General features: G+C 40.4%; 1 protein-coding gene across 2 annotated transcripts in view; it reads right to left on the bottom strand.

Moving 5' to 3' along the window:
* The window catches only part of ARHGAP42 (Rho GTPase activating protein 42), a 349,920-nt gene that overhangs the window by 18,249 nt on the left and 307,662 nt on the right, over positions 1-24,009 (bottom strand). For both annotated transcript variants that reach the window (XM_027563908.1, XM_027563909.1), the window contains 9 exons: positions 15,332-15,394; positions 14,088-14,162; positions 13,311-13,395; positions 12,645-12,703; positions 9,309-9,414; positions 4,570-4,729; positions 3,257-3,401; positions 1,640-2,020; positions 1,100-1,256 (listed from right to left, as the gene is read on the bottom strand). In XM_027563908.1, coding sequence (XP_027419709.1) covers positions 1,100-1,256; positions 1,640-2,020; positions 3,257-3,401; positions 4,570-4,729; positions 9,309-9,414; positions 12,645-12,703; positions 13,311-13,395; positions 14,088-14,162; positions 15,332-15,394 — 1,231 coding nt within the window. The remainder of the gene's footprint in view (positions 1-1,099; positions 1,257-1,639; positions 2,021-3,256; positions 3,402-4,569; positions 4,730-9,308; positions 9,415-12,644; positions 12,704-13,310; positions 13,396-14,087; positions 14,163-15,331; positions 15,395-24,009) is intronic.

Below are 24,009 nucleotides of genomic sequence, written 5' to 3'. Positions count from 1 at the left end.
CTCATTTCCCTTAAGGGATAGAACTGTGCACACCAGGGAATAAACAAACTTACACAAAATCTGGCTAATATTGTGGGAGCTGGATTTCCAACCATGAGATAGAACATATGTGAAACTCACTCTGAAACCAAAGGTTCTTGGTAATGGGATGAATGAATGAATGTAAGATGTTGTTCCTATGGAAACAGGCTTAGTGAAATGTCTTACCGGACTTTCAGTGAAGAATTAAAAGGTCAGCAACACCGCCACATTACAACTGGGCATGGCATAAGAGGAACAGCACAGACTAAGCTGGAGAACCCCGGGTTAGAATCCTGGCTCCGCCACTTACTAGCTGAGTGAGTGTGGACTGGCTCCCTGACTTCCCAGGATGAGTTCTCCTCATCTTTAAAACAACGTTCATTCTGCCTCCTGCAGGAGGACACTGTGGTCCTTAATAACATGTACAAGGATGCTCAGTAATAGCTCCTGCAGCATCTGGAACAGCTCAGCGAAAGTCAGAAACGTAAGAGGAAAAGGAGGAAGAATGTCCTTCTTTGGATTCTGCTTCGGAATTTACCCCGCTCCCTGCCTTCTCCCATCTGCGCCCTCACTGCTCTTGTCTACACACCCCACCCTCCTGGCCTTTCCACTTCAGGGTCGCATCCTGCTCTTAGAAGCACACTCTCTTGCCTTTCCTGCTCCCTGTTCTCCAGGAGTTGTTTGAATCAGTGAGTACTCAGGTTGGGGAGACAAATGGAGAGGAGAGGAGATCACCCCGGCTAGAAAACAGCCGTATTTCTAACGAAGAGGTAGGACTGAGGATACGGGCAGTCCAATAGCGGAGTGGTGGGTGTTTAGTTTCCAGACTCCAAACCACTATATTATACAGAGGCTTTCACGTCCTTAAAAGAAAGCCTGCTTCCAAGGAAAGTGCCTGAAGTGTGTGCGAACGTTCACACCACTTGCAGAAGAAGACAGGGTCCTACAGAAGTTGGTGGTACCCACTCTACGGATGAGTGTTTGGCTGTGGGAACCCCGAGGGTTCTTTTGCACACGCTCAAGCCCTGTGTACCCACGGGAGACACAGAAAACTCCAAACAAACACCCTGACACTTACACGGAGCCGGGGCGCTGGTAGCCGTTGCTGGAGGCGGTGTCCAGCCTTAACCTCCTGCACATTTTTGGAGGCAGGTCTGGGTTTGGTGCGGCTTTGGGTGTCTCTTTGGAACCTATGGAAGTTAAGCTTTGAATGGATCCACTGTAGCTCTTGTTTCCTGAAAAGAAAGCCCAAGAAAACAGGCGAGGTGCTGTTAGACAAAATAATAGCAATAACACAGTCCACAGGCGTAACAAAAGGAAGCCGTTGTCTCTGTGTCCAAATGAGAAGGCACAGAATGTTCTCCGAGCCCAGCAATCCGTCTTTCAGGGGAGGAGATCACAATCGGAAGTAATTGCAAATACATCACCACTCAGAGAGGGAGAGGTCCAGGAAAAATGCCGCAGCACACAGGAGGTTTAAAGCTCCCAGCTCAGGGACAAAGCAGAGAAGCAGCGTTTGTGGCCTTGCTGTTCACGCCTCCCTCCTGAGTCATCAGGCTCCACAAGCCGGGAGGCGACGCAGAGACACGACATTAGCCCAAGCTCAATCCTGGCTTACCTTCGGCTGCAGAGACGGATCTGAGGGAGGAAGCCGAGGCTCTTTTCAGTCCTGAGAGCCCATAGGGCCCCTTCTTGGCCAGGTCGATGGGTGGAGACGCGTCCCCGGGACTGGTGACGGAGGTGACGCTCTGGCAGTCTGATTCTGCGTCCGTTTTGGTTGCATCTTCTCGAGAACTTGACTCGGGACTCGTGGTCCAGAGACCAAGACTCTTCTGTCCGTTGCTGGGCGATGGGGACGCAATCCAAGGGATCCCGGTGGACTTCTCCCTGGGCTGGCAGGAGGCAGGCTTCGTGGTGCTGTTCTGCTCAGAGGAGTGAGAGGAGAGGGACTCGATGCTCCCCATGGGTGTGCTGTCAGGGCTGCTGCTGTAGGAATCGCCTGGGCAGGCCAGGCAGAGACAGGAGAGTCAAGGATGGGGCCCTTCTGATCTCAACCTCCCAAATGCTCTGCAGCCACCTGACCCCACTGCAGTGCCAGACCTGGCTTAGAGAACTGTCCTCAGTTGTGCAGAAAGGCTTTAAAACATTCACCTGAACTACACTATTCAAGGGAGGCTGTCTATGTGTCCCTATGAAATCATGTTGCTTCTTGAAGCATCAGTGGGGCTGACTTGAAATCAGACAAAATGTGCTTCTGAAATAGGACTCACCAGTAGGAGAGGCAAGATGCCTTGATGATATAAGAAATCAATGGAAAGGGGGAATACTGAGACATATTCCTGCCTTCTACTTTTCTGATCCTAGGTGATTCTGAGTTACCATGTGTCTGGGTCCTCCTGGTAGAAAAGGTGCTATTAAATGTCAGCAGCTCCACAATTTTTATTTTTATCAATTTTTTTTTTTTTTTTACAATTTTTAAAAGGAAAGCTTGTGGAAGAAAATAGGAAGGATTTCTTTCCTTTCCCTACTAAGAATATACCAACATAAGAAAACTTGATGTTTAACTGGGTGTATTTTTTAATGTTTCTAAAAGTTATGGTGTAAGAAAAAACATGAGAGAAACAGTAAGGGAATATTCAAATACTGTATCTAAACAGCAATTGTGGGGAAAACTGAGGGTGGACGGAGAGGGCTGGGTGTACAAAATACAACAAAAATGGCCAAAGTTGAACTCATGCTTTGAGCTGAAGCTGCCACCCATCTTATGGTGGGGCTTGGCTCAGAATAATAAGTTAGGGATAATGTGTGGTGCAGAATCTCTTTTTATTTCCTTTCTCTCTCTTTCAGACACTTTGATACCTGAGAGATGATGCTTTAAGAACATAATGTGAAGGAAAGAAAGAAAGAAAATGCCTGCTTGGGCCAGGCTCCCCGGCTTTCTTCCCGACCACTTTGACAACAGGATAAAAGCTGCTACAAAGTAGCACCGGATGTACTTAATCACAGCTACAGGAAAGGGCACTGAGCAAAAACTACTTTTTTTTTTCCCTTTGCAGCAGGAATGAATTGGCTTGTCCAAGATCTATCCTGACGGAGAACATTTAAATGTGGTGGAGAGTGCTGGTGTTGGGAGACAGCGTCAGTAAGGACATTTCCTCTTTCTACCTAATTGCCCATAAGGTGGGATACAGCTGAATTAACAAAGACGGCATCTCCCTGAGGGTGGGACACTTACTGTCGGGTTCTGCCAAACACGGAGTATACCTCCCCCTGGGCTTCCGGGAGCCAGAGGAGAGGCAGATTGCACGCGTCCTCCGGGATCCGGATCGAGACTGAGGCTGAGGAAGAGGGATGCTGGGGTCTGGGGCAGTGTGAAAAATCTACATGGAAGAAAAATGGACCGAGGTCAACAGAAGGGTGACACTGACATTTTCATCATAAAATAAGTTTTGAGTGTTATTAAATGATCTTAGAACTCTATGCTTCTGAATCAGTTGCCTGGCAAGAAATAAACTTTCTAGAGCAATTACAACTTTCTTTTCCATTTACACTGAATAATGCTTCTTCTCTGGGTTTTTTATTCTTCCCTATTCCCCAGCAGTGAAATTCAGATTTTCCAATATTTTTAAGAAATGTGTCAAATAGCAACGAATGTCTATGTCAAGACAGGCTGATTTTTTCACTGTTACAGTCACTCTTCCCCTTCATCCTGAACATAACCTGAGGGGAAGAGAACCCTGCTGTTATCATTCCCCAGCTAGCAGCCCCTGGCTTCTCAGAAGGTGTTGGCATGCCCTGGCCCTGAGCTGCAAAGAATATGACAAGCTGCAGGCAGGCGTCTAAGCATGGCTACAAGATGCAGCTGTGGACTCCAGGGATATGAAAGTACTTCCAGTCTGAGCAAGGCTCCAAGCCTATCCTACAGGCACCATAGAGCAACCGGGAAGGAAAGAGGCACCCCCATCCTCTCACAAGGACGGTGTCAGACATAAATAAATCACAGTGTTTAGACCTTCTATGGCTGAGCTCACTTAACAATCAGATCATTTTGGTCTTCCCATTTTCTCATTTTCATAATTGTTCTAAGATCTCACTCTTAAAGAAAGCCTGCTTAGTGACTGGATATAAAGAGGATTTCAAGACTGTTCTCTGATTTTTATCTAAAATATTAGTTCTACTGTATAATGAGAATCTAATTCAAAAGAGATAAAAAAGTTACAACAGACTTAACCATAAAGTGATTATAAAGTATTTTCTGAATACTGAGTAAAAACTTAATTTTGTAAATACTAAGGAAGAAAATCTTAACAAGCAAATGATGTAGAAAGAAGGGAAACCATCCACCTGGAGGATTTTGAGAAGTATGTAAAAACTGAATAAGAAAAAAAGAAAAGAAAAGTCTGCATAAATAATTTATACAAAATTTATAAGACTGACACCATATAGGAACCCAAGAGCACAATGAGATCATAGATGATTCAAGTGCAAAATTGCTTCTTAGAAACAAGATAACAAAATGTTATACTTCCACGTGCAAATTCAGCCTACCTTTTCATAGTGCTCTATCAGAATTTCAACCACAATGTTCTGAAACTTAATATTCATCATGGCAGCCACAGTTTCTTCCTGTGCTCTCATTAGAGTCGGACCAAATATAACACCAAGGTTTGAGACCGTCATGAGATTTTGTTGACTATGTAGGGACACTCTGCAAATAAAAGCAACAAATATATTTTAAGTTATATGTTTACTAATTACGGAATGTTCTCATCTACCAAATAATGGTAAGATGTAAATATCATACATTTTATGTATGTATGATACATAAAGATGTAAATATGATACATAAGATGTAAATATGCCATTACAGACTAAATTTCTCAAACAGTCAGGTTCAGCCACTACCAGCTGGCATTAGAGGGGTATAGTATAAATAGATGTAAAAAGTTAATAAACATGAGCGCAATAAAACATAATTACTAAGGTTAATCTCTTAAAGGAAAAAAAAAATCTTGTTTTCTTAAATCAAGTACAATTGCCCCCGGGAAACTACCAGCTGTTTGGCAAGCCCTATGGTAGTATACTCTAAATGGGTAGTATACCCATTTAGAACAAATGGGTAAGAGTAAACTGGTTGTGATTATATTTGGACTTACCAAACACATTATTAAGAAACTACTATTAAACATTTTCACAGATAATACCGTACTTAATTTTCGAAAAAGTCAGTTTTTCCTACTGTACAGATTTTAAAACAAGAAGCTCCTAAAGTAAGCATGATGTACCTGAGGTCATAGCAAATTAGGGACACAGAGTTTTGTTTCAAGTTAGATCTCCTGACTACAAGTCAAGAGTCCCTGAGCTCCCCATGTCAGATGACTGACCAGGGCATGTTCCCATCCTGTCTTCCATCTATCCATCCACCCATCCATCCATCCATCTCCCACTTCCCTGAGGGCCTCCCAAGTGCTCAGCACTGTGTTAGGCAAACAGCAAGACAAGGAGATCTGGAAGCATTAGTACTGGCTGGAAAATAAAGAGTCTCTGTATTACTGACCTTAGCAAAGTAATCCCAGTGAACTCTCAAAAACAACTTTGACTAGTTAACTAATTAATTTGGAGACTGGATGCATTCTTAAGCGGTAACCTAATTTTATTTAACCAATCTTCTAGGGTAACCACTGCCTTTTCTATCTTACTCCCAGTGGAGCTGTGAGGATGAAAAATTCTAGTTAGGAGCACAACACAAGATAATGTTTATATATGACTGAGTATGCACACTAACTCCATTCTAGAAGCAAAAGTAAAATTTTATGAGGAATCCAGGATTCTGGATTATTCACCCAACATTTGATGTAGGGCAGGAAGAGCCAACTATCCCATTGACTGAATTTACCCCTTGTGCCCAAGACAGCGTTAGCTAAGAAGATTCTTGGTTAGCATAAGAAGAATTTCATTCTAAGTTTCCTTTTAATGCAACCAAATATTATAAATTAATTGTTTAATAAGTATTAGCCTAATACATCATCTGTAAAGGCAGTGGGCCTGTCTGGATTTAAAGCTTGGGTCCTTCCAATGTGGAAGCTGGGTGCAACCAGCCTTGTTATTTAATCTCTCTTAAGGCTTCAGTTCCCTCATCTGTAAAGTATAAGAATAATAACCCTGATAGCAGCGTTGAGAAAATTAAATAAAATGAGTTAAATAAAATATGATCTTAAAATAATATTCTTCTCTGTAATTAAATTGGCTCTGGGTATTCTTGCTAAAAAGTAAGAGTGCCTGGTAGTATACATAACCTAGAATAAGATTAATATGAAGCTCATTGGGAATAAATTTAGAAATCATAAAAAAAAAAATTGCTCTATTTTGAAAATGAAGTTGATAACCACATTCTTCGGAAGATGAAATAATTTGATCACCATATTCCTCTTCACTGAATTTCCCTTCTGCTGGGCTAGTCAGCTGATATAGATTCTTATCATCCCACGTTTCAGCCAGTTCTGCACTCCACCCCATCCACTTGTATATGAAGCACATTCTGAACTGCACTTTTAAAAATGTAAAGTTTAAGTCATAGAGGAGACCACATAAGGCCTTGTCTTAAAGACAATGCATTCTCAGAAAGAAGTCAATGATTTATACCATGTTTCAGAGCTAGTTACTGGGGATTTGTAATCAGTCATTGGTCCTTTAGGCCAGTGAGCAATATAGGTCATTGATTTTTAAATTCCCCTAAGTCAATAAGGTGGCCAGGGACCAAGATTGTTATCAGTTGCTACTAGTTTACTTAAGCAAACTACTAATGCCTGCCTGGATGAAGCACAAGTTGCAATCATGATTGCTGGGAGAAATATCAACAATCTCAGACATGCAGATAACATCACTCTAACAGCAGAAAGTAAAGGGGAACTAAAGGGGCCTCTTGATGAGGGTGAAAGAGGAAAGTGAAAAAGCTGGCTTGAAACTCAATATTCAAAAAAATAAGATCATGGCATGTGGTCCCATCACTTAATGGCAAATTGAAGGGGAAAAGGTGGAAGGGATGACAGATTTTCTTTTCCTGGGCTCCAAAATCACTGTGGACAGTGACTGCAGCCATGAAATTAAAGGACACTTGCTCCTTGGAAGGTAAGTTATGACAAACCTAGACAGCATATTAAAAAGCAGAGATTCTACTTTGCCCACAAAGGTCCATATGGTCAAAGCTATGGTTTTTCCAGTAATCATGTATAGATGTGAGTTGGACCATAGAGAAGGCTGAGCACTGAAGAATTTATGCTTTCAAACTGTGCTATTGGAAAAGACTCTTGAGAGTCCTTTGGACTGCAAGGAGATCAAACTAGTCAATCCTCAGGGAAATCAACCCTGAATATTCATTGGAAGGACTGATGCTGAAGCTGAAACTCCAATACTTTGGCCACCTGATGTGAAGAGCCACATCACTGGAAAAGACCCTGATCATGGGAAAGATTAAAGGCAAAAGGAGAAGGAGGCAGCAGAGGATGAGATGGCTGGATACCATCACTGACTCAACAGATAAGAATTTGAGCAAACTCTGGGACACAGTAGAACACAGAGCAAAGAGTTGGACCTGACTTAGTGAATGAACCACGAGAAGAATTAAGTAAGTCATTGGTGATGTGAGCACATTCTACTGCTGCTGCTCAAAGGAGATTGACATTTTTAGGTTCAGCTAGGAATGGTGGTGAAGGTTGGGCAGAAGAATTTTCAGTACTCTTTAGTGGCTAGATATACTCTTTCTATTTCCTGTATTACAGTCACAATTAAAGGTGAAGCTTGTGTTCATCTAACATTCTGGATAATTAAGGAAAAATATTTTATGTGACACTCATGAAGCTTTTAAAGTGTATTTTAAAAGGCTTTGCTAAAAAATTAGCTTAAATGTAGCAAGAGAATGCCCACTAAATGTTGTATGGTTAAGTTTCAAGAAAAGGACACACAACTCAAAAACATAATTCAAGACTATGTAATTCAGACCAAGGATAGTGTGTCCCTGTTCATTAGCTAAATGCCGACAAGGGCAATCGTTAACAATGAACTTGAAATGAAATCATTCCTAGTGGATTTCCTTCTTATTTCAAGGAGGGCCAACTCATATTATCTTAAATCCTGCAAGTTAAGATGAGACTGATTAATATAGAGCACAGTTTCAAATATGCATGGCTCAAATTAGCATAAATTGGGTTACTACTTGTAGCAAACAAGGAAGGATTAATCATTTGTGAATTGCAGTACTCATTAAGATAAAAACTGTTCCCATTTGTAAATGAGACTATAAGGGGATTCTTAAGTAAGTTTAAAACCTGAATTTGGATTTTTGTTTCTAGCAGCATGGTAGCTGAACTGAAACCTCTGAATTAAATGTGTGTGTGTGAATCAAGATAGATCTGTTATGGCTAATGCTAAGTGTCAAATTTGCTAGGCTGCAGTACTCCAATATTTGGTCAAACATAATTCTAGATGTTTCTGTGAAGGCATTTTTAGATGACATTAACATTTAAATCAGTAGGCTTTGAGTAAAGCAGACTACCATCCATTACCTGGGTGGGCCTCATCTAAACATTAGTTTAGGGTCTTAAGAGAAAAAGACTGAGGTCCCCGAGGAAGAGGGTATTCTGCCTCCAGACTGCCTGGATTTGGACCCTGATATCAACTTCTCTGGGTCTCCAGCCTGCCTTGAAATCAGCCTCCACAATTGTGCAGCCAATTCCTTGGAACTAACCAGTCTCTCTTACATATATACATATGTATACACAGACACACATATGACAACCTATTAGTTCTGTTCTCTGAAGAAACTTGATTAATACAATATTTATCAAAACTTTTAAATACATAAGAGTCAAAAAGATCTTCAGAAACCAAAGACACTAGGAATCTGGGGAAGGAAGCTAATGTTCCAGTGGCATGTTGACCTGGTAGAACCTGGTGACCCTAATAAAACAGAGACCTGGTCTTCAAACTTCAGGCTTACCATGCATCTAAAAGAACTGGGAAAGGACTATATACTCCTTCACATATTTTTAAGTTGACATTTCATTATAACAGTTGCAGGGATATAATTATTTGCATGTCATAAACACACAGATACACACACACACATAGATTATATCTTAAAAACAAACTGCCGCATCATTTTTCAACCAATTAAATGGACTCTGATTACAGTAGCAAAGTTACAGCTCTATCACCCCCTTTAAAAGACATGAATATACTCAAGTTTAACAGATGAACAAGTAAGTGAGCAATCTAAGTCAGAGAATTACTTGACCAGGTGCTTTATCAAGATGTCCAGCATCTCTCTGTTTTTCTCGGGCAGCTTGTGCACCAGTGCATGTACAGCCTCCACCCGGTAGTTCTGGTCATCAGACTCTGTAACATAAAAAAAGGTTGCGAATATTCAAATTCTAATCATATAAACATTAATAATTTAAACATAATAACCACTTCCATCTGTCATGCCTTATAAGCAGTGCTTCACATGGTAAGTATTATCACTATTATTTCCTAAGGTTAGAGTCACTGGGTAACTTGTCCATGATCTGCAATCACTAAATAGAGAAGAACTCAGTTCTATCCAATCCAGACCTATGCTCTTAGCCTCTGAACTGTATATTTCTATACAATCATAACTCATTTCCTCTGGCTTTGTTACAAAAGGAGAGAATAAAGCTTTTAGTAATATGAGTGATGGCAGTAGTTGTTACAACTGGTCTAATGTGCCAGATACCACAATACACTTTATCACTTTGAAATCTCTGAGTGACTCTATCAAACCAGAGGAAGGAGGTACTCTTTTCTAAATTTTATAGGTTAAAAGACAGCAGAGAGTTATTTTTCTCAGGTGTCAGGATAATTGCACAACCAAAGGCCTAGTAGATTTTAAGCCCGTGCTGACCATGGTATACCTGGAAAAAAAAAAAAAAAATCATCTCAAGCAGATTCAGTCTGCAAGGAAAAAGCCAAGAGGCTGAAAAGTTGGCTAGAGAAACTTGTAATGCTTCAGAAAAAGGAATCTATTTAACAGTCTCTTACTACAATAAACAAATTCTAGGGTGACTGCCCACCATGCCAAGCCCTTTCTCCAGAAAGTGCCCGCTGCACAGGGTTTATAAATGGGACCTTCATCTCTTCTGGGCACAGCTATCTGCATACGAGGTGAGGAAAGGGCCTGGTTTTCATCAGGCTAAACATGAAGTCTCTCCCAGGAGTTGGAATGGAGACACCAAAACTCTGATCTGTCTGCTGGATTCGTGCAAAGGCAGATCATGTAAAACAAGGCAGACCATCACCAAATGTGCTTCCAAGTGGAGAAAAATCTGTCTGCAAATGAGGTAGATATGCAGCAGAGAAAAAAAATGAGAGACATCTGAAAAGAGCTGGGAGGGTGGATTGGAAACATCTGTTCCCAACTTTGTGGTTCCTGGGTGCAGACCACAGTAGGCAGGACCCATTCTCTGCCAAGGAGTTCTGACAGACTCCCCTTAGACTCTGAGTAACTTGCCCTTTCTTCCTGAGCTAAATTTCTCTTGCTTGAAGCCAAATGATACCTATTTCTATTGACCCAGACAGAAGATGGATTCTTATACATGAGATGTGCTTTAATTATCATGGTAGTGAATAATAATATGGAGAAGGCAGTGGCACCTCACTCCAGCACTCTTGCCTGGAAAATCCCATGGATGGAGGAGCCTGGTAGGCTGCAGTCCATGGGGTCGCTAGGAGTCGGACACGACTGAGCGACTTCACTTTCACTTTTCACTTTCATGCAATGGAGAAGGAAATGGTAACCCACTCCAGTATTCTTGCCTGGAGAATCCCAGGGACGGGGGAGCCCGTTGGGCTGCCGTCTATGGGGTCGCACAGAGTCGGACGTGACTGACGCGACTTAGCAGCAGCAGCAGTGAATAATATGATCACTATTTGCCACAAAAGTGAAGAAAAAAAATCTTGTGACCAAATGTTGGCAGCAAAACAACCAGCTCACTGAGCCATTCTAGCTAACTGGATCAAACACATTTGTTATAAGATGAATTTCTTGTAACAAAGTGTTCTAGGTTAAGAGTCAAAAAACCTGGCTTGTAGTCTTGATATTGCTTTGAATTTACTAGTGTCCTGGACAAAGTCACTTGCCCCCTCTGGGTCGTGATTTCATTGTTAATAAAATGAGGTTGGATTATGTACTTTCTAAGGTCTCATTGTTCTTACAAGGATGGATTTCTACAAAGAGGAAGTAGAGTGCAGAGCCTTCAGGAGAAAGCTAAATGGTATAGATGTTCATGAGATCATGTGGTCAGTCACGCATGCAGGGCTGCACATCAAGGCCATTCAGCTTTATCTGACACTTTTAGCAGCAGGTAACACCTCCTGTGACATTACAATGTATGGTAATAAACTAATGCAGTTGATTTCTTTCTTGGATTGTGAAAAATACTCTTATTACAGTCATATCTCAAATATCTTAACAATGAAATGCCAACTCTTAACTGTTACAACTTGAGACTGGCTCAGATGGCGACCTGGCCCTTGAGCCCAACGTTTTACACAACTCTAATTGCTCAGGTTACATGACTGTCACTGGCCCCCTCCCCTGCTCCCCACAATTTTGAATTAAACCTGTTTAATTCATATAACATTAAGGCAGTCACAGATCTAAAGAAACAATATAGATATCTGATAAGTTTGTGAGTGTGTGTGTGCTCAGTCATGTCTGACTCTTTGCAACCCCATGCACTGTAGCCCGCCAGGCTCCTCTGTCCATGGAATTTTCCAGGTAAGAAAACTGGAGTACTGGGTAGCCATTCCCTAGTCTAATGGATCTTCCTCACCCAGGGATTCAACCTGCATCTCCTGCACTGGCAGGCAGACTCTTTACCACTGCAGCATCCGATCATCTTCAATAAATATAATAAGAGAGAAAAGGTATTGTTGCCTGCCAAAAATAGCTGACTCTTTCTCCAGATTTAGGAACAAAGCATGTGAGCACAGTGGAGGCAGGGGCATAACTGATTGTACCTCTTTGTGGTCTTGTTTATTTAACCATGAAGTCGCTCTTATAAGAAACTGACATTCATTAATCAAGGAAAATGTAATTTGAGTAATTAATTCCTCACAGCTCTTTCTAATCACACCACATATGCCACCCCAAAGAGTCTTACTAAGTAACAAAGTATTTTAGTTCATTCTGTGACTTCTCATAACCATATTGTAAACTACTAAGTTATGAGAATGACAATTTCTTAAGCCATAGGTAGGAAAATGTTAACTAGCAGGTTTAAACTTACAACCTCTGGCAATGGCACCCCACTCCAATACTCTTGCCTGGAAAATCCCATGGACGGAGGAGCCTGGTGGGCTGCAGTCCATGGGGTCGCTAAGAGTCGGACACGACTGAGCGACTTCACTTTCACTTTTCACTTTCATGCATTGGAGAAGGAAATGGCAACCCACTCCAGTATTCTTGCCTGGAGAATCCCAGGGACGGGGGAGCCTGGTGGGCTGCCGTCTCTGGGGTCGCACAGAGTAAGAAACGACTGAAGTGACTTAGCAGCAACAGCATAAAACCACATCAATTACAATGCATCCAATGGAAATATACTTACTAACAGCAACAATAAAATCTTTGTGTAATTTGTAAGTCATCAGTGGTTCTGCAAGGCACCTGCAAGAGAGAATGAAGCAGATTTTAGAAGAGCAGTTACCTTCTGATTTCCCTTGAACTTTCAGTGCTTCTGTGAGAACTGGGTGACTACATGTACAATAAAGTCCTACCAGGGAGTCGACAAGTAGCTCTAAAATACAGACCTCAAAGACACCCATGTCCTGAGCACTTCTTGCTGTCACTGTATTAAAATAGGAGAGGCTGGGGAATTATTTTTTAATACTTTGTGAGAACTACTGGACTACAGGAACAAAATCACTCTCAGATATGGGGCCAATAGTTTCTGTTTTTTTTTTTTTTTTTAATTTGCAATTCAGCTTGTGATGTTTTATAAAAAAATATATGAAGACCTGAATCTGAATCTAATATGAAACAGAAAGTATTATTTAGCACTCATAAACTATGGCAAAGTTTACTGTTTGAAACAAGCACGTATAACTCCCAGAACACTGAACGTGACTGTGCCCACCCTGCCAGTCCACCTCAAGTGCACGAGCTGTGCTGAGGAGGGAAGAGGACCCCACGGGGCTCCCTGCGGCCCACGGTGCCAGCCCACAGGGGCGACCGAGAGACCGCAGCAGAGCGGCAGCAGGCAGGCCCACCTCACCTGAGGTAGTTTTTCAGTCCACTTGTTATTGTCTTATTATCCCACAGTTCAATATCAATGTCCATGTCAGGGGGGGACTTGGGAGCTGAAAAGAATTAACGCAAGATGTTTAAACTGTGCAATTCGAAATATCACGAGCACCATTAAGAAGATGGACGCAGACAAAAGTAGATCAAAGAGAGAGGCATGTATTTTTTAGAAGGCCAGTCGAGTTAACTTTCAGACTGTTGTTTGCCTGAGTTGGTGCAAAGCTCATTCTGACAATGAACCTCAAAGATTTCTTATGGAATGCAGTTTCTTAAATCAGATGTTTGCTAATTGCTAACATCACAGCACACTTACCAAGTGCTGGGTGTGCTTCTCAGTGCTTTATATGGGTTTACATATCAGATTCTTATAATTCAATGAGCCTCCTCTATAAACGAGGAGGTGAAGGCACAGAGGGGTTAAGCAAATTACCCAAGGCCACAGAACTTTAAACTGGCTGAATCAAGAGTCCAGTTCAGGCCATCTGAATCCCAGCACCCATAAATCTTACTGTACCTCAAGCTAATCAAAGAATACTTGAGGAAAAATTCAACATTATAAAAAGGGCCCCTTTACAAATTCTGATGGTCATCTATAATAATGGACATTAAAAATGAATACAAATATTAATTTTAGATATGACTTGAAAATACTCAAAGACAAGCAATAATCTATATCTCAAAAAAGCCTATGGTTTTACTTTTCTATAATAATGTAAAAGTTAAGTAACGGGCTTCAGCCAAAACTTACAAAATGTGGTATTCATGAGTTTCTGCACTTTGGAATTCACTCCTCCTATTCGGTAGAGACCTAAAATGGTGATGCCTAGTGAGAAGGAAAAAAATCACAAGAAAACGGCATAAGACACAAGTTCCAAGCACAGAATGTTAAAAACTCAGATATATGCCTACATAAAATCTGGAAGGTATGCATCCAATTTTACAGTCTAACTTTAGCAGACCTACCCTGGAAATATTCATCAGACATATATTTCTTAGAGCAGACAATGAACAGTGATTTGAAAGTCTATGAAGAGCTTCAAAATGGCAAAGTACAGCTGTCTATTCACCACTACCTGAATATAAAAAACCACCCAAGATGAGAAAAAATGATCAGTATTTCTCATATTATGTTTCCTCAATCATGGAGTCCTATGTGTTGAATGGATGTTGAACAGTTGGATGGAATTGCTAACTTCACTTTAAAGGTGAGGATGGGATTGACATACACACACTTCTATGTAAAAAAGAGATAACTAATAAGGACTTACTGTATAGCATAGGCAGTTCTACTAAATAGTCCATAATTGTCTATTTGGGTTAAGAATCTAAAATGTGGTAGATATATGAATGTGTAAAACTGATTCACTCTGCTATACACCTGAAATTTACAACATTGTAAATCAACTATACCCCCCAAAAATTAAACAGAAATAAAGGTGAGAAGACAGATTCAGAGATTTTAAGGAAATGACTTGACTTCTCAAAACTTAAATGGCAGCACCAAACTTTGAATCTAAGTTTAAAGAATTCCAAAGCCCGATAGGAGGTTTTGCTTTAGGCAAGTTTTCCTGGAAGTAAAAGGCCACTAGAGTGGACTTCAGGACAGAGGTTATGACTAGAATGAAGACAGGTGCTGAATTTGTGACGGTGATGAAAATTACTCTGAGATACAATGCAGGGAAGGAGGAGAGCTGAATTCAAACTGCTCGGGAGTCTTACTTCCTACAGCTTGGAAAAAAATAATAATATCGGTCCGTCAAAGTAAAGTGAGGCTATATCATGAAACTTCATGAAAAAGAAGTAGGTTTGTAGTATGATTTTGGCAAACTGAAGTTCAAAGTACAGCTATTTACATGTTTGTGTAATTTATAAATCATATGTTTCTTAAAATTAAGCTCCTATTGATAGCAAAGTACATCCTGATTTCTGAGCAGTTTCTATGTAAGAAGGGACCACACTACAGTAACGGTGTACCCATCAGGCAGCACTGACCTCTCGTTTCCACAGCTTGGATGCATTTTCTCACGAAGTTGAACCCTGCTTCATTTAAGTACACTGAAAATAAAAGAAAACCATATTAAGTGTTTATGATGAACTAACAGTACTGCTTCAGTCGGCTCTACTGTTTCAGGGCTTGATGGCAGATAGGTTGTTACTGAATTTATCAAATATTTTGGTTAGCATTTGATTTTTTATTTGGGGGTAGAAGTGAAAGAGGGAGGTTCATATTCACGAATGTTTTTATATCAACTCGGTTCATTAGAAACACAGATCTTTCACTGAAAGTAATATGTAAAATTGAGCCCATCCGTTTCCCCTAAAATTAGCATTATCCTTTACTATATATTTTTATGGATGATAGAAGCAAATACAATAAAAATAAACTTTTACTGTGTGTTAATAATTATACTACAGAGGTATTCATGTGTTTTTCCCATGAGATTCTCCAAACAACATTATGAGGTATAGATAAAGTACTGCAATCTTTAGGTGATTTACCAAGTTGCTGAAAACTGGTTTTTTTTGTTCTAAGGTCTAGAGCCACATTTTAACTCAGGTCTCCTGAATTCTATGTACTATTCTATTTCATTTCATATCATATTCAAAATAGTTCAAAATATGCATAGTAAGTCCACTAAAAATCCTCTCAAAGATCCTCCATTGAAGTGAAGTGAAGTTGCTCAGTCGTGCCCGACTCTTTGCGACCCCATGGACTATAGCCTACTGGGCCCCTCTGTCCATGGGATTTTCCAGGCAAGAATACTGGAGTGGGCTGCCATTTCCTTCTCCAGGGGAACTTCCCAACCCAGGGATCGAACTTGGGTCTCCCGCATTGTAGGCAGACACTTTTACCGTCTGAGCCATAAAAATCCTCTCAAAGATCCTCCATTACAAAACTGCAATTTATTTTCATTGCTTTTTGACAGTTTTTCCTAAGGTTTAGAAGTCAAATAAAATTAGACTACTTGTTTAAGGAGAAAGGATTTAAAAATACCAAATAATAACCCACAGGGAAAATTCAAAAAGTTTTGATACTATAATACAAATTTTTACCAAATATATTGACTATATGATATCTCTTTAATATTCCCAAATAATAATTTATGAAGACAAAGACAAACCATTAAAAAATTAAAACTGGTTTCCATTTAAAAATGGTGGATTAAACACATACAGGTAATGACATAGATCCACAAAAAATATAGATCTAGAAAATTAGGCTAGAAAAAGGTGCCAGGAAAGATGAAAAACTTTGAAGAAATCCTAGGCATAGAAAATCACTGAAACTGAACTAACTGAAAGGTTTGAGAAATCTGAGATGAGAAATGAGAAACTGAAAAACTAGAGGGACTACACTGAGATGTCACCTCACACCGATCAGAACGGCCATCACACACACACACCAACAAAACAAAGAACAAATGTTGGCAAGGATGTGGAAAATAACAGGACCCGTGTACGCTGTTGGTGGGAATATGAACTGGTGCAGCCACAGTGAAAAACAGTATAGAGGTTTCTCAAAAAAGGCAAAAATAGAACTACCATGTAACCCAGCAATTCTACTCCTAGGGGGAATTAAAAACCAAAACACGGAACACTAATTCTAAAAGATACGTGCTGATGTATGGCAAAAACCATCATAATATTGCAAAATAATTGTCAAGATGTGAAAAAATAAACTGTGTTGGCCAAAATAACCCTGCGTTTTTGTTTTATTGCCTTTGAACATCCTTTGCTATTGCCTGAACCAGTATACGGAAGTTCTGGGATAGACATAACACTCAGCTCTCCTTAGAGCCAGGTGAACCTGGGGTTGGATCTCAACTCCATGGCTTTATGATGGAAGTGTGCCTATGAACCTTTATGAACACTATCCTTTCATCTAAGAGGGATGGGATGGGGAGGGAGGTGGGAGGGGGGTTCAGGATGGGGAACACATGTACACCCATGGCGGATTCATGTCAATGTATGGCAAAACCAATACAATATTGTAAAGTAAAAAAAAAAAATAAATAAAACTGAGATTAAAAAAATAAAGAAAGAAAAGAGGCATTAGGTAAAATAAATAAATAAATAAAAATGAGGGAAATCACACTACATATCTTAGAGGGTTGCAGTAAGATGAAGACAAAACCACATGAACTACTGAAGAGCAACAAGCATGGAATAAATAAAATTAGATGCTCGATTCCTTCTTCATGTGCTCCTATGCACACATCACAGAAACAGAAGAAATGATAAACAGCAACAAAAAAAGTCAGCTACTAGTGCTAAGCAGAAGAAACAGACAATAGTTACTCTCCCACTTAGTAACTGTATTACTGGGGATAGTTTTGATTCTTTCTCTATCTCATTTTCCTCTTCCATAAAATAAGGATAATAATAATACTGTCTACATAGGGCTATTCCTAGATGAAATATGTTAACATTTGCAAATCTCCTAGAAGAGTACTAAGAATATAGTGCTACAGAGTGTTGGCTCTTACCATCATCATCATTGTTATTGACTAGAGGAGAATGTAAAATTTAAATATGCAAATCACATGAACAAGGCATTCTTTGGGAATATGCAAATCACATGAACAAGGCATTCTTTGGGCAGGGATGAAGTCACTGGGGATTGAGGTACTATCTGCTTGGAGCATTATTCTTCAAAGAGGCATCAGTTCAGTTCGCTGGTTCAGTCATGTCCCCACGGACTGCAGCACAACAGGCCTCCCTGTCCACCACCAACTCCTGGAGCTCGCTCAAACTGAAGTCCATTGAGCCGGTGATGCTATCCAACCATCTCATCCTCTGTCGTCCCCTTCTCCTCCCGCCTTCAGTCTTTCCCAGCATCAGGGTCTTTTCCAATGAGTCAGTTCTTCACATCAGGTGGCCAAAATATTGGAGTTTCAGCGTCAGCATCAGATCTTCCAATAAATATTCAGGACTGATTTCCTTTAGGATTGACTGGCTTGATCTCCTTGCAGTCCAAGGGACTCTCAAGAGTCTTCTCCAACACCACAGTTCAAAAGCATCAATTCTTTGGTGCTCAGCTTTCTTTATGTTCCAACTCTCACATCCGTACATGACTACTGGAAAAATCATAGCTTTGACTATATGGACCTTTGTCAGTAAAGTAATGTCTGCTTTTTAACAATCTGTCTAGGTTGGTCATAGCTTTTCTTCCAAGGAGCAAGTGTCTTTTAATTTCATGGCTAGAGTCACTATCTGCAGTGATTTTGGAGCCCAAGAAAATAAAGTCTCTCACTTGGTTCCATTGTTTTTCCATTTATTTGTCATGAAATGAAGGGACTGGATGCCATGATCTTAATTTTTTGGAATCTTGAGTTTTAAGCCAGCTTTTTCACTCTCCTCTTTTACTTTCATCAAGAGGTTCTTTAGTTCCTCTTCGCTTTCTGCCATAAGAGTGGTGACATCTGGTATGTGAGGTTACTGATATTTCTCCTGGCAATCTTGATTCAGGCTTGTGTGCTTCTCATGATGTACTCTTCATAGAAGTTAAATAAGCAGGGTGACAATACACAGCCTTGACACACTCCTTTCCCAATTTGGAACCAGTCTGTTTTCCATGTTCAGTTCTAACTGTTGCTTCTTGATCTGCACACAGATGTCTTAGGAGGCAGGTAAGGTGGTCTGATATTTCCATCTCTTTACAAATTTCCCACAGTTTGTTTTGATCTACACAGTCAAAGGCTTTGGCGTAATCAATAAAGCAGAGGTAGATGTTTTTCTGAATTCTCTTGCTTTTTTGATAATCCAATGGATGTTGGGAATTTGGTCTCTGGTTTCTCTGCCTCTTCTAAATCCAGCTTGAACATCTGGAAGTTTATGGTTCATGTACTATTGAAGCCTGACTTGGAGAATTTTGAGCATTACTTTGCTAGTGAGTGAGTTGAGTGCAATGGTGTGGTAGTGTGAGCATTCTTTGGCATTGCCTTTCTTTGGGGTTGGAATGAAAACTGACCTTTTCCAGTCCTGTGGCCACTGCTGAGTTTTCCAAATTTGCTGGCATATTGAGTGCAGCACTTTCACAGCATCATCTTTCAGGATTTGAAATAGCTCAACTGGGATTGCATCACCTCCACTAACTTTGTTTGTAGTGATGCTTCCTAAGGCCCACTTGACTTCACATTCTAGGATGTCTGGCTCTAGGTGAGTGGTCATACGATCATGGTTATCTGAGTCATGAAGATCTTTGTTATATAGTTCTCCTGTGTATTCTGTCACCTCCTCTTAATATCTTCTGCTTCTGTTAGGACCATAGGACTTAAAGGACCATGTTTTTGTCCTTTATTGTGCCCATTTTTGCATGAAATATTCCCTTGGTATCTCTAATTTTCTTGAAGAGATCTCTAGTCTTTCCCATTCTATTGCTTTCCTCTATTTCTTTGCAGTGTTCACTGAGGAAAGCTTTCTTATCTCTCCTTGCTATTCCTTGGAACTCTGTATTCAAATGGGTATATCTTTCCTTTTCTCCATTGCCTTTAGCTTCTCTTCTTTTCTCAGCTATTTGTAAGGCCTCCTCAGACAACCATTTTGCCTTTTTTCATTTCTTTTTCTTGGGGATGGTCTTGATCACTGCCTCTGTACAATGTCATGAACCTCCATCCATAGTTCTTCAAGCACTCTATCAGATCTAACTCCTTGAATCTATTTGTCACTTTCATTGTATAATGTAAGGTATTTGTTTTAGGTCATGCCTGGATGTTCTAGTGGTTTTCTCTACTTTTTTCATTTGAATCAGAATTTTCAATAAGGAGTTCATGATTTGAGCCACAGTAGGCTCCTGGTCTTGTTTTTGCTGACTGTATAGATCTTCTCCATCTTTGGCTGCAAGGAATGTAATCAATCTGATTCCAGTGTTGACCATCTGATGATGTCCATGTGAAGAGTCTTCTCTTGTGTTGTTGGAAGAGGGTGTTTACTATAAATAACAATGAGCAGACACACCCTCTCATTGGAACTAAACAGATTACAGTAGCTTGGGTCTACCGTTCACCTATATTTGTTGCCCATTCCTGTAGGATGGTTGTGTTTCTTGGCTCTCACTAAGACAGTTTGGTCAATATGCTATATACTAGCCAATGAAACATGCACGGAAGTGACAGACATCATCATCCACCAATCAGGAAGAACTGATATGTAGGAGCTTGACACTTCCTAGTCCCCTCTGGCACAAGATCATTAATGTTAGAGAGACAACGTACTCCATAAGCTTGGATTTTAGAGTAAAAACTATAAATAAGAGAATCACAGCATGATCAAGACATGAACCTTCACTGTGGTAAGTCTCTCAACCACAGCATAACCTGGTGTTTCTGATTTAATTATATATAACTTCAACAGTTTTCTACTCAAAAAGGACTAAATGAAAGAAAGCCAATCCCACACTCTTAGCTTTTACTTGCTTAACTGGAATGTAGCAGAGGATTTTTGGCTACTGACTTGCCAATTCCTATAAAAAGACATCAAAAGGCAATAATAGCAGTACCCATTGATGGCTGCCTTACAAACTACTACTCTTGCCTTCACACAAGAATTCAGCAGTTTCTGTTGAATCTGAGGAGAAGAAGATGATATGGCTTAAACATGCTCCAGAATGCTCTGTCTCCCAGTGACTGATGTAGGAGGAAGTCCCAGGGAAGTTCCTCTCTTACTTCCCACTTCTGAGGGAAGTAAGGGAGGAACACATTCTGTAAAGGAATCCTTTCAATCTTCCAAAGCCATGTAGGCTATATTCCACTTAGTATGCTAGTGCTAAAGAGAATTCAACAAAAATAGGTCTCTATAGCTTATAAAAGTCCTTATGCAGGACTTCCCTGGTGGCTCAGAACGGTAAAGCGTCTGTCTACAATGCAGGAGACCCGGGTTCAATCCCTAGGTTGGGAAGATCCGCTGGAGAAGGAAATGGCAATCCACTCCAGTACTATTGCCTGGAAAATCCCATGGACAGAGGAGCCTGGTAGGCTACAGTCCATGGAGTCGCAAAGAGTCGGACACGACTGAGCGAGTTCACTTCACTTCTATAGCTTACAAAAAAAAGACTGGGAACTCTTCAGTGTTCAAATGAAAAAACTCAGTGTAAGGGGTTCTTCCTAAGTATGACCACAGCATTGAAGGCTGATAATTTATACTAACTTTTCTTTAGTGGAGGGCAAGTATTCCTGTTGCAGCACTAGAGAGGGGAGTACAGCTGTCTGTATGAAACATGGACTGCTCAAAGCCTCCCAGAGCAGGCACCCAAGAAATGCTTGCTGATCACTGGCTGGCTAGTTACCGGTTTGTAGCTGACTTGCTCAAGTACCCTCTGGCTTCTACAAGGGTTAGAGCTTATTAGCCAACAGAAGCTGCTTTGGTCAACTCTGCAGGATTCTTACCTCAGCACTGTATCTCTCTGTGAAGACCAGGGTTAGGCAGAATACAACTATCACAAATTTCCAGGATTTGAAATCCTATAGTATTAATAATACTCGGCCTTTAGGGCTAAAGCAGAAGATAGGCTAACTTAAAGAACTCAATTTATTCAATCAAAACTTAAAGAGAAACATTATTATTTTTCCTCTGATAACTAATGAAGGCTCAAGTTTTTACTGAAATCCAAGTAAAGTTTTCAAAAGGCAGTTTAGCAAAACAAAAAGCTATTAATCTCAACAGAATTCCAAAAGCCGTGAGAAAAAGAATAGTCTTCCATGCAGCTAAAAAGTAAAAGTTCTTGTATCTTCAGTTTCCTAGTAATTAAAAACCCAGCATGTCCTTACAGATGTAATCTACTTGGCCTTACAATACATTCCCAGGATTGACAAAGCAAAGCAACACTTGCCTTCACTTTTGAACTCACATTTCTAATCTGCCATTTCAGATTAAAAGGCTCCTATCACACACAACTAATATCATAGTACATGTGGCTGGAAAGAAACAGAAGAAAATGAGTGTATTTATGGGCATTCATGGTTCCCACAGGACCTTTTCTCTTCTCCCTAAAGGTGACTGCAGCCATGAAAATAAAAGATCCTTGCTCCTTGGAAGAAAAGCTATGACCAACCTAGACAGCATATTAAAAAACAGAGACATTACTTTGCCAACAAAGGTCTGTCTAGTCAAAGCTATGGTTTTTCCAGTAGTCATGTATGGATGTGAAAGTTGGAATATAAAGAAAGCTGAGGGCCAAAGAATTGATGCTTTTGAACTATGGTATTGGAGAAGACTCCTGAGAGTCGCCTGGATGCAAGGAGATCAAGCCAGTCAGTCCTAAAGGAAATCAGTCCTGAATATTCATTGGAAGGACTGATGCTGAAGCTGAAACTCTGATACTTTGGCCACCTAATTGGAAAAGATCCTGATGCTGGGAAAGATTGAAGGCGGGAAGAGAAGGGGACAACAGAGGATGAGATGGTTGGATGGCATCACTTGAGATGGATGGATGTGATGGACATGAGTTTGAGTAGGTTCTGGGAATTGGTGATGGACAGGGAGGCCTGGCGTGCTGCAGTTCATGCAGTCACAGAGAGTCGGATAGGACTGAGTGACTGAACTGAACTGAAAGGAAGAGCAGGTAACTCTTCATAGCCCTGACCTAAACTGTTTTCTTTCTGTTCCACCCAGGAAGGGGACCTGATTTCTGACTCTCTTCCTTGGTCTTGGTGATGAGCACAGAACTGTACTTGATTAGAGGCCTTGGGGAGAATGTAGTGAAGGAAAATGATTAAGCCAGGGATGTCTGAGAATTTCCATAAAAGAACTATCTAAGGGAGAATAAATCCCTTGAGTACACATGGGGAAAGCCACTGAAACACACAGTGGCAGAAATTTGGAGTTGTTGGGAAATTTTGAAAGTGTCTTCTGGTCCAATACCTTTGGTTTTGTATGAAGGCTGACTGTTAGAACACTTTACCACTATATAGCCTAGTAGTGACTTTAATCAGAAAAGTATCATTTGAAAGAACTTCCTTTTTCTTTTTCACAATGATTAGAATAAACTAGTTCCATAATGGAGTATTGCTGAAATGAATTGCATGAGAGAATGAGAACTAAAACACTTGCCTTTCACAATTCCATTTTCTCCAGACCTGGGATAGAAGGATCAACTGAAAAGTCATCACATGAAACATATGTATGAGTGGAGACAAGGCTCAGGGCACCAAGAGAGAATGCCAGAAGAAGCAAGCCTAGGGAAAAAGACATCTGCCTCCACTCCTGTTAACAACTAGGGCCATTATGGGAGTCTTGGAAAAGAAAAGATGTGTCATGACAAATACTTTGTTTTTTTGAACAATGGCCTCAAATGGCATAATTATATTTTCAGTGGTATGGTTTGAAGAACAGCTGGGTTCTAATCTTAATTGAGTGATATCTGTTTAGTTACAACTCTCAAAATAAATCCATTCCCAAAGTTAAAGTTCAAGAAAAGGATACTGTGGAATATTTTACAGCCAGCAAAGAATCTGTGGATTTAATACCCTGAGGACTGGAAAAGGTCAGTTTTCATTCCAATCCCAAAGAGAGGCAATGCCAAAGAATGTTCAAACTACCGCACAATTGCACTCATCTCACATGCTAGTAAAGTAATGCTCAAAATTCTCCAAGCCAGCCTTCAGCAATATGTGAACCGTGAACTTCCTGATGTTCAAGCTGGTTTCAGAAAAGGCAGAGGAACCAGAGATCAA

This window comes from Bos indicus x Bos taurus, chromosome 15 (genome assembly GCF_003369695.1).
Source record: "Bos indicus x Bos taurus breed Angus x Brahman F1 hybrid chromosome 15, Bos_hybrid_MaternalHap_v2.0, whole genome shotgun sequence".
NCBI classification, from domain to species: domain Eukaryota; kingdom Metazoa; phylum Chordata; class Mammalia; order Artiodactyla; family Bovidae; genus Bos; species Bos indicus x Bos taurus.
The sequence above is the reverse complement of the archived record's forward strand: the minus strand, read 5'-3'. Positions and strand labels throughout refer to the sequence as shown.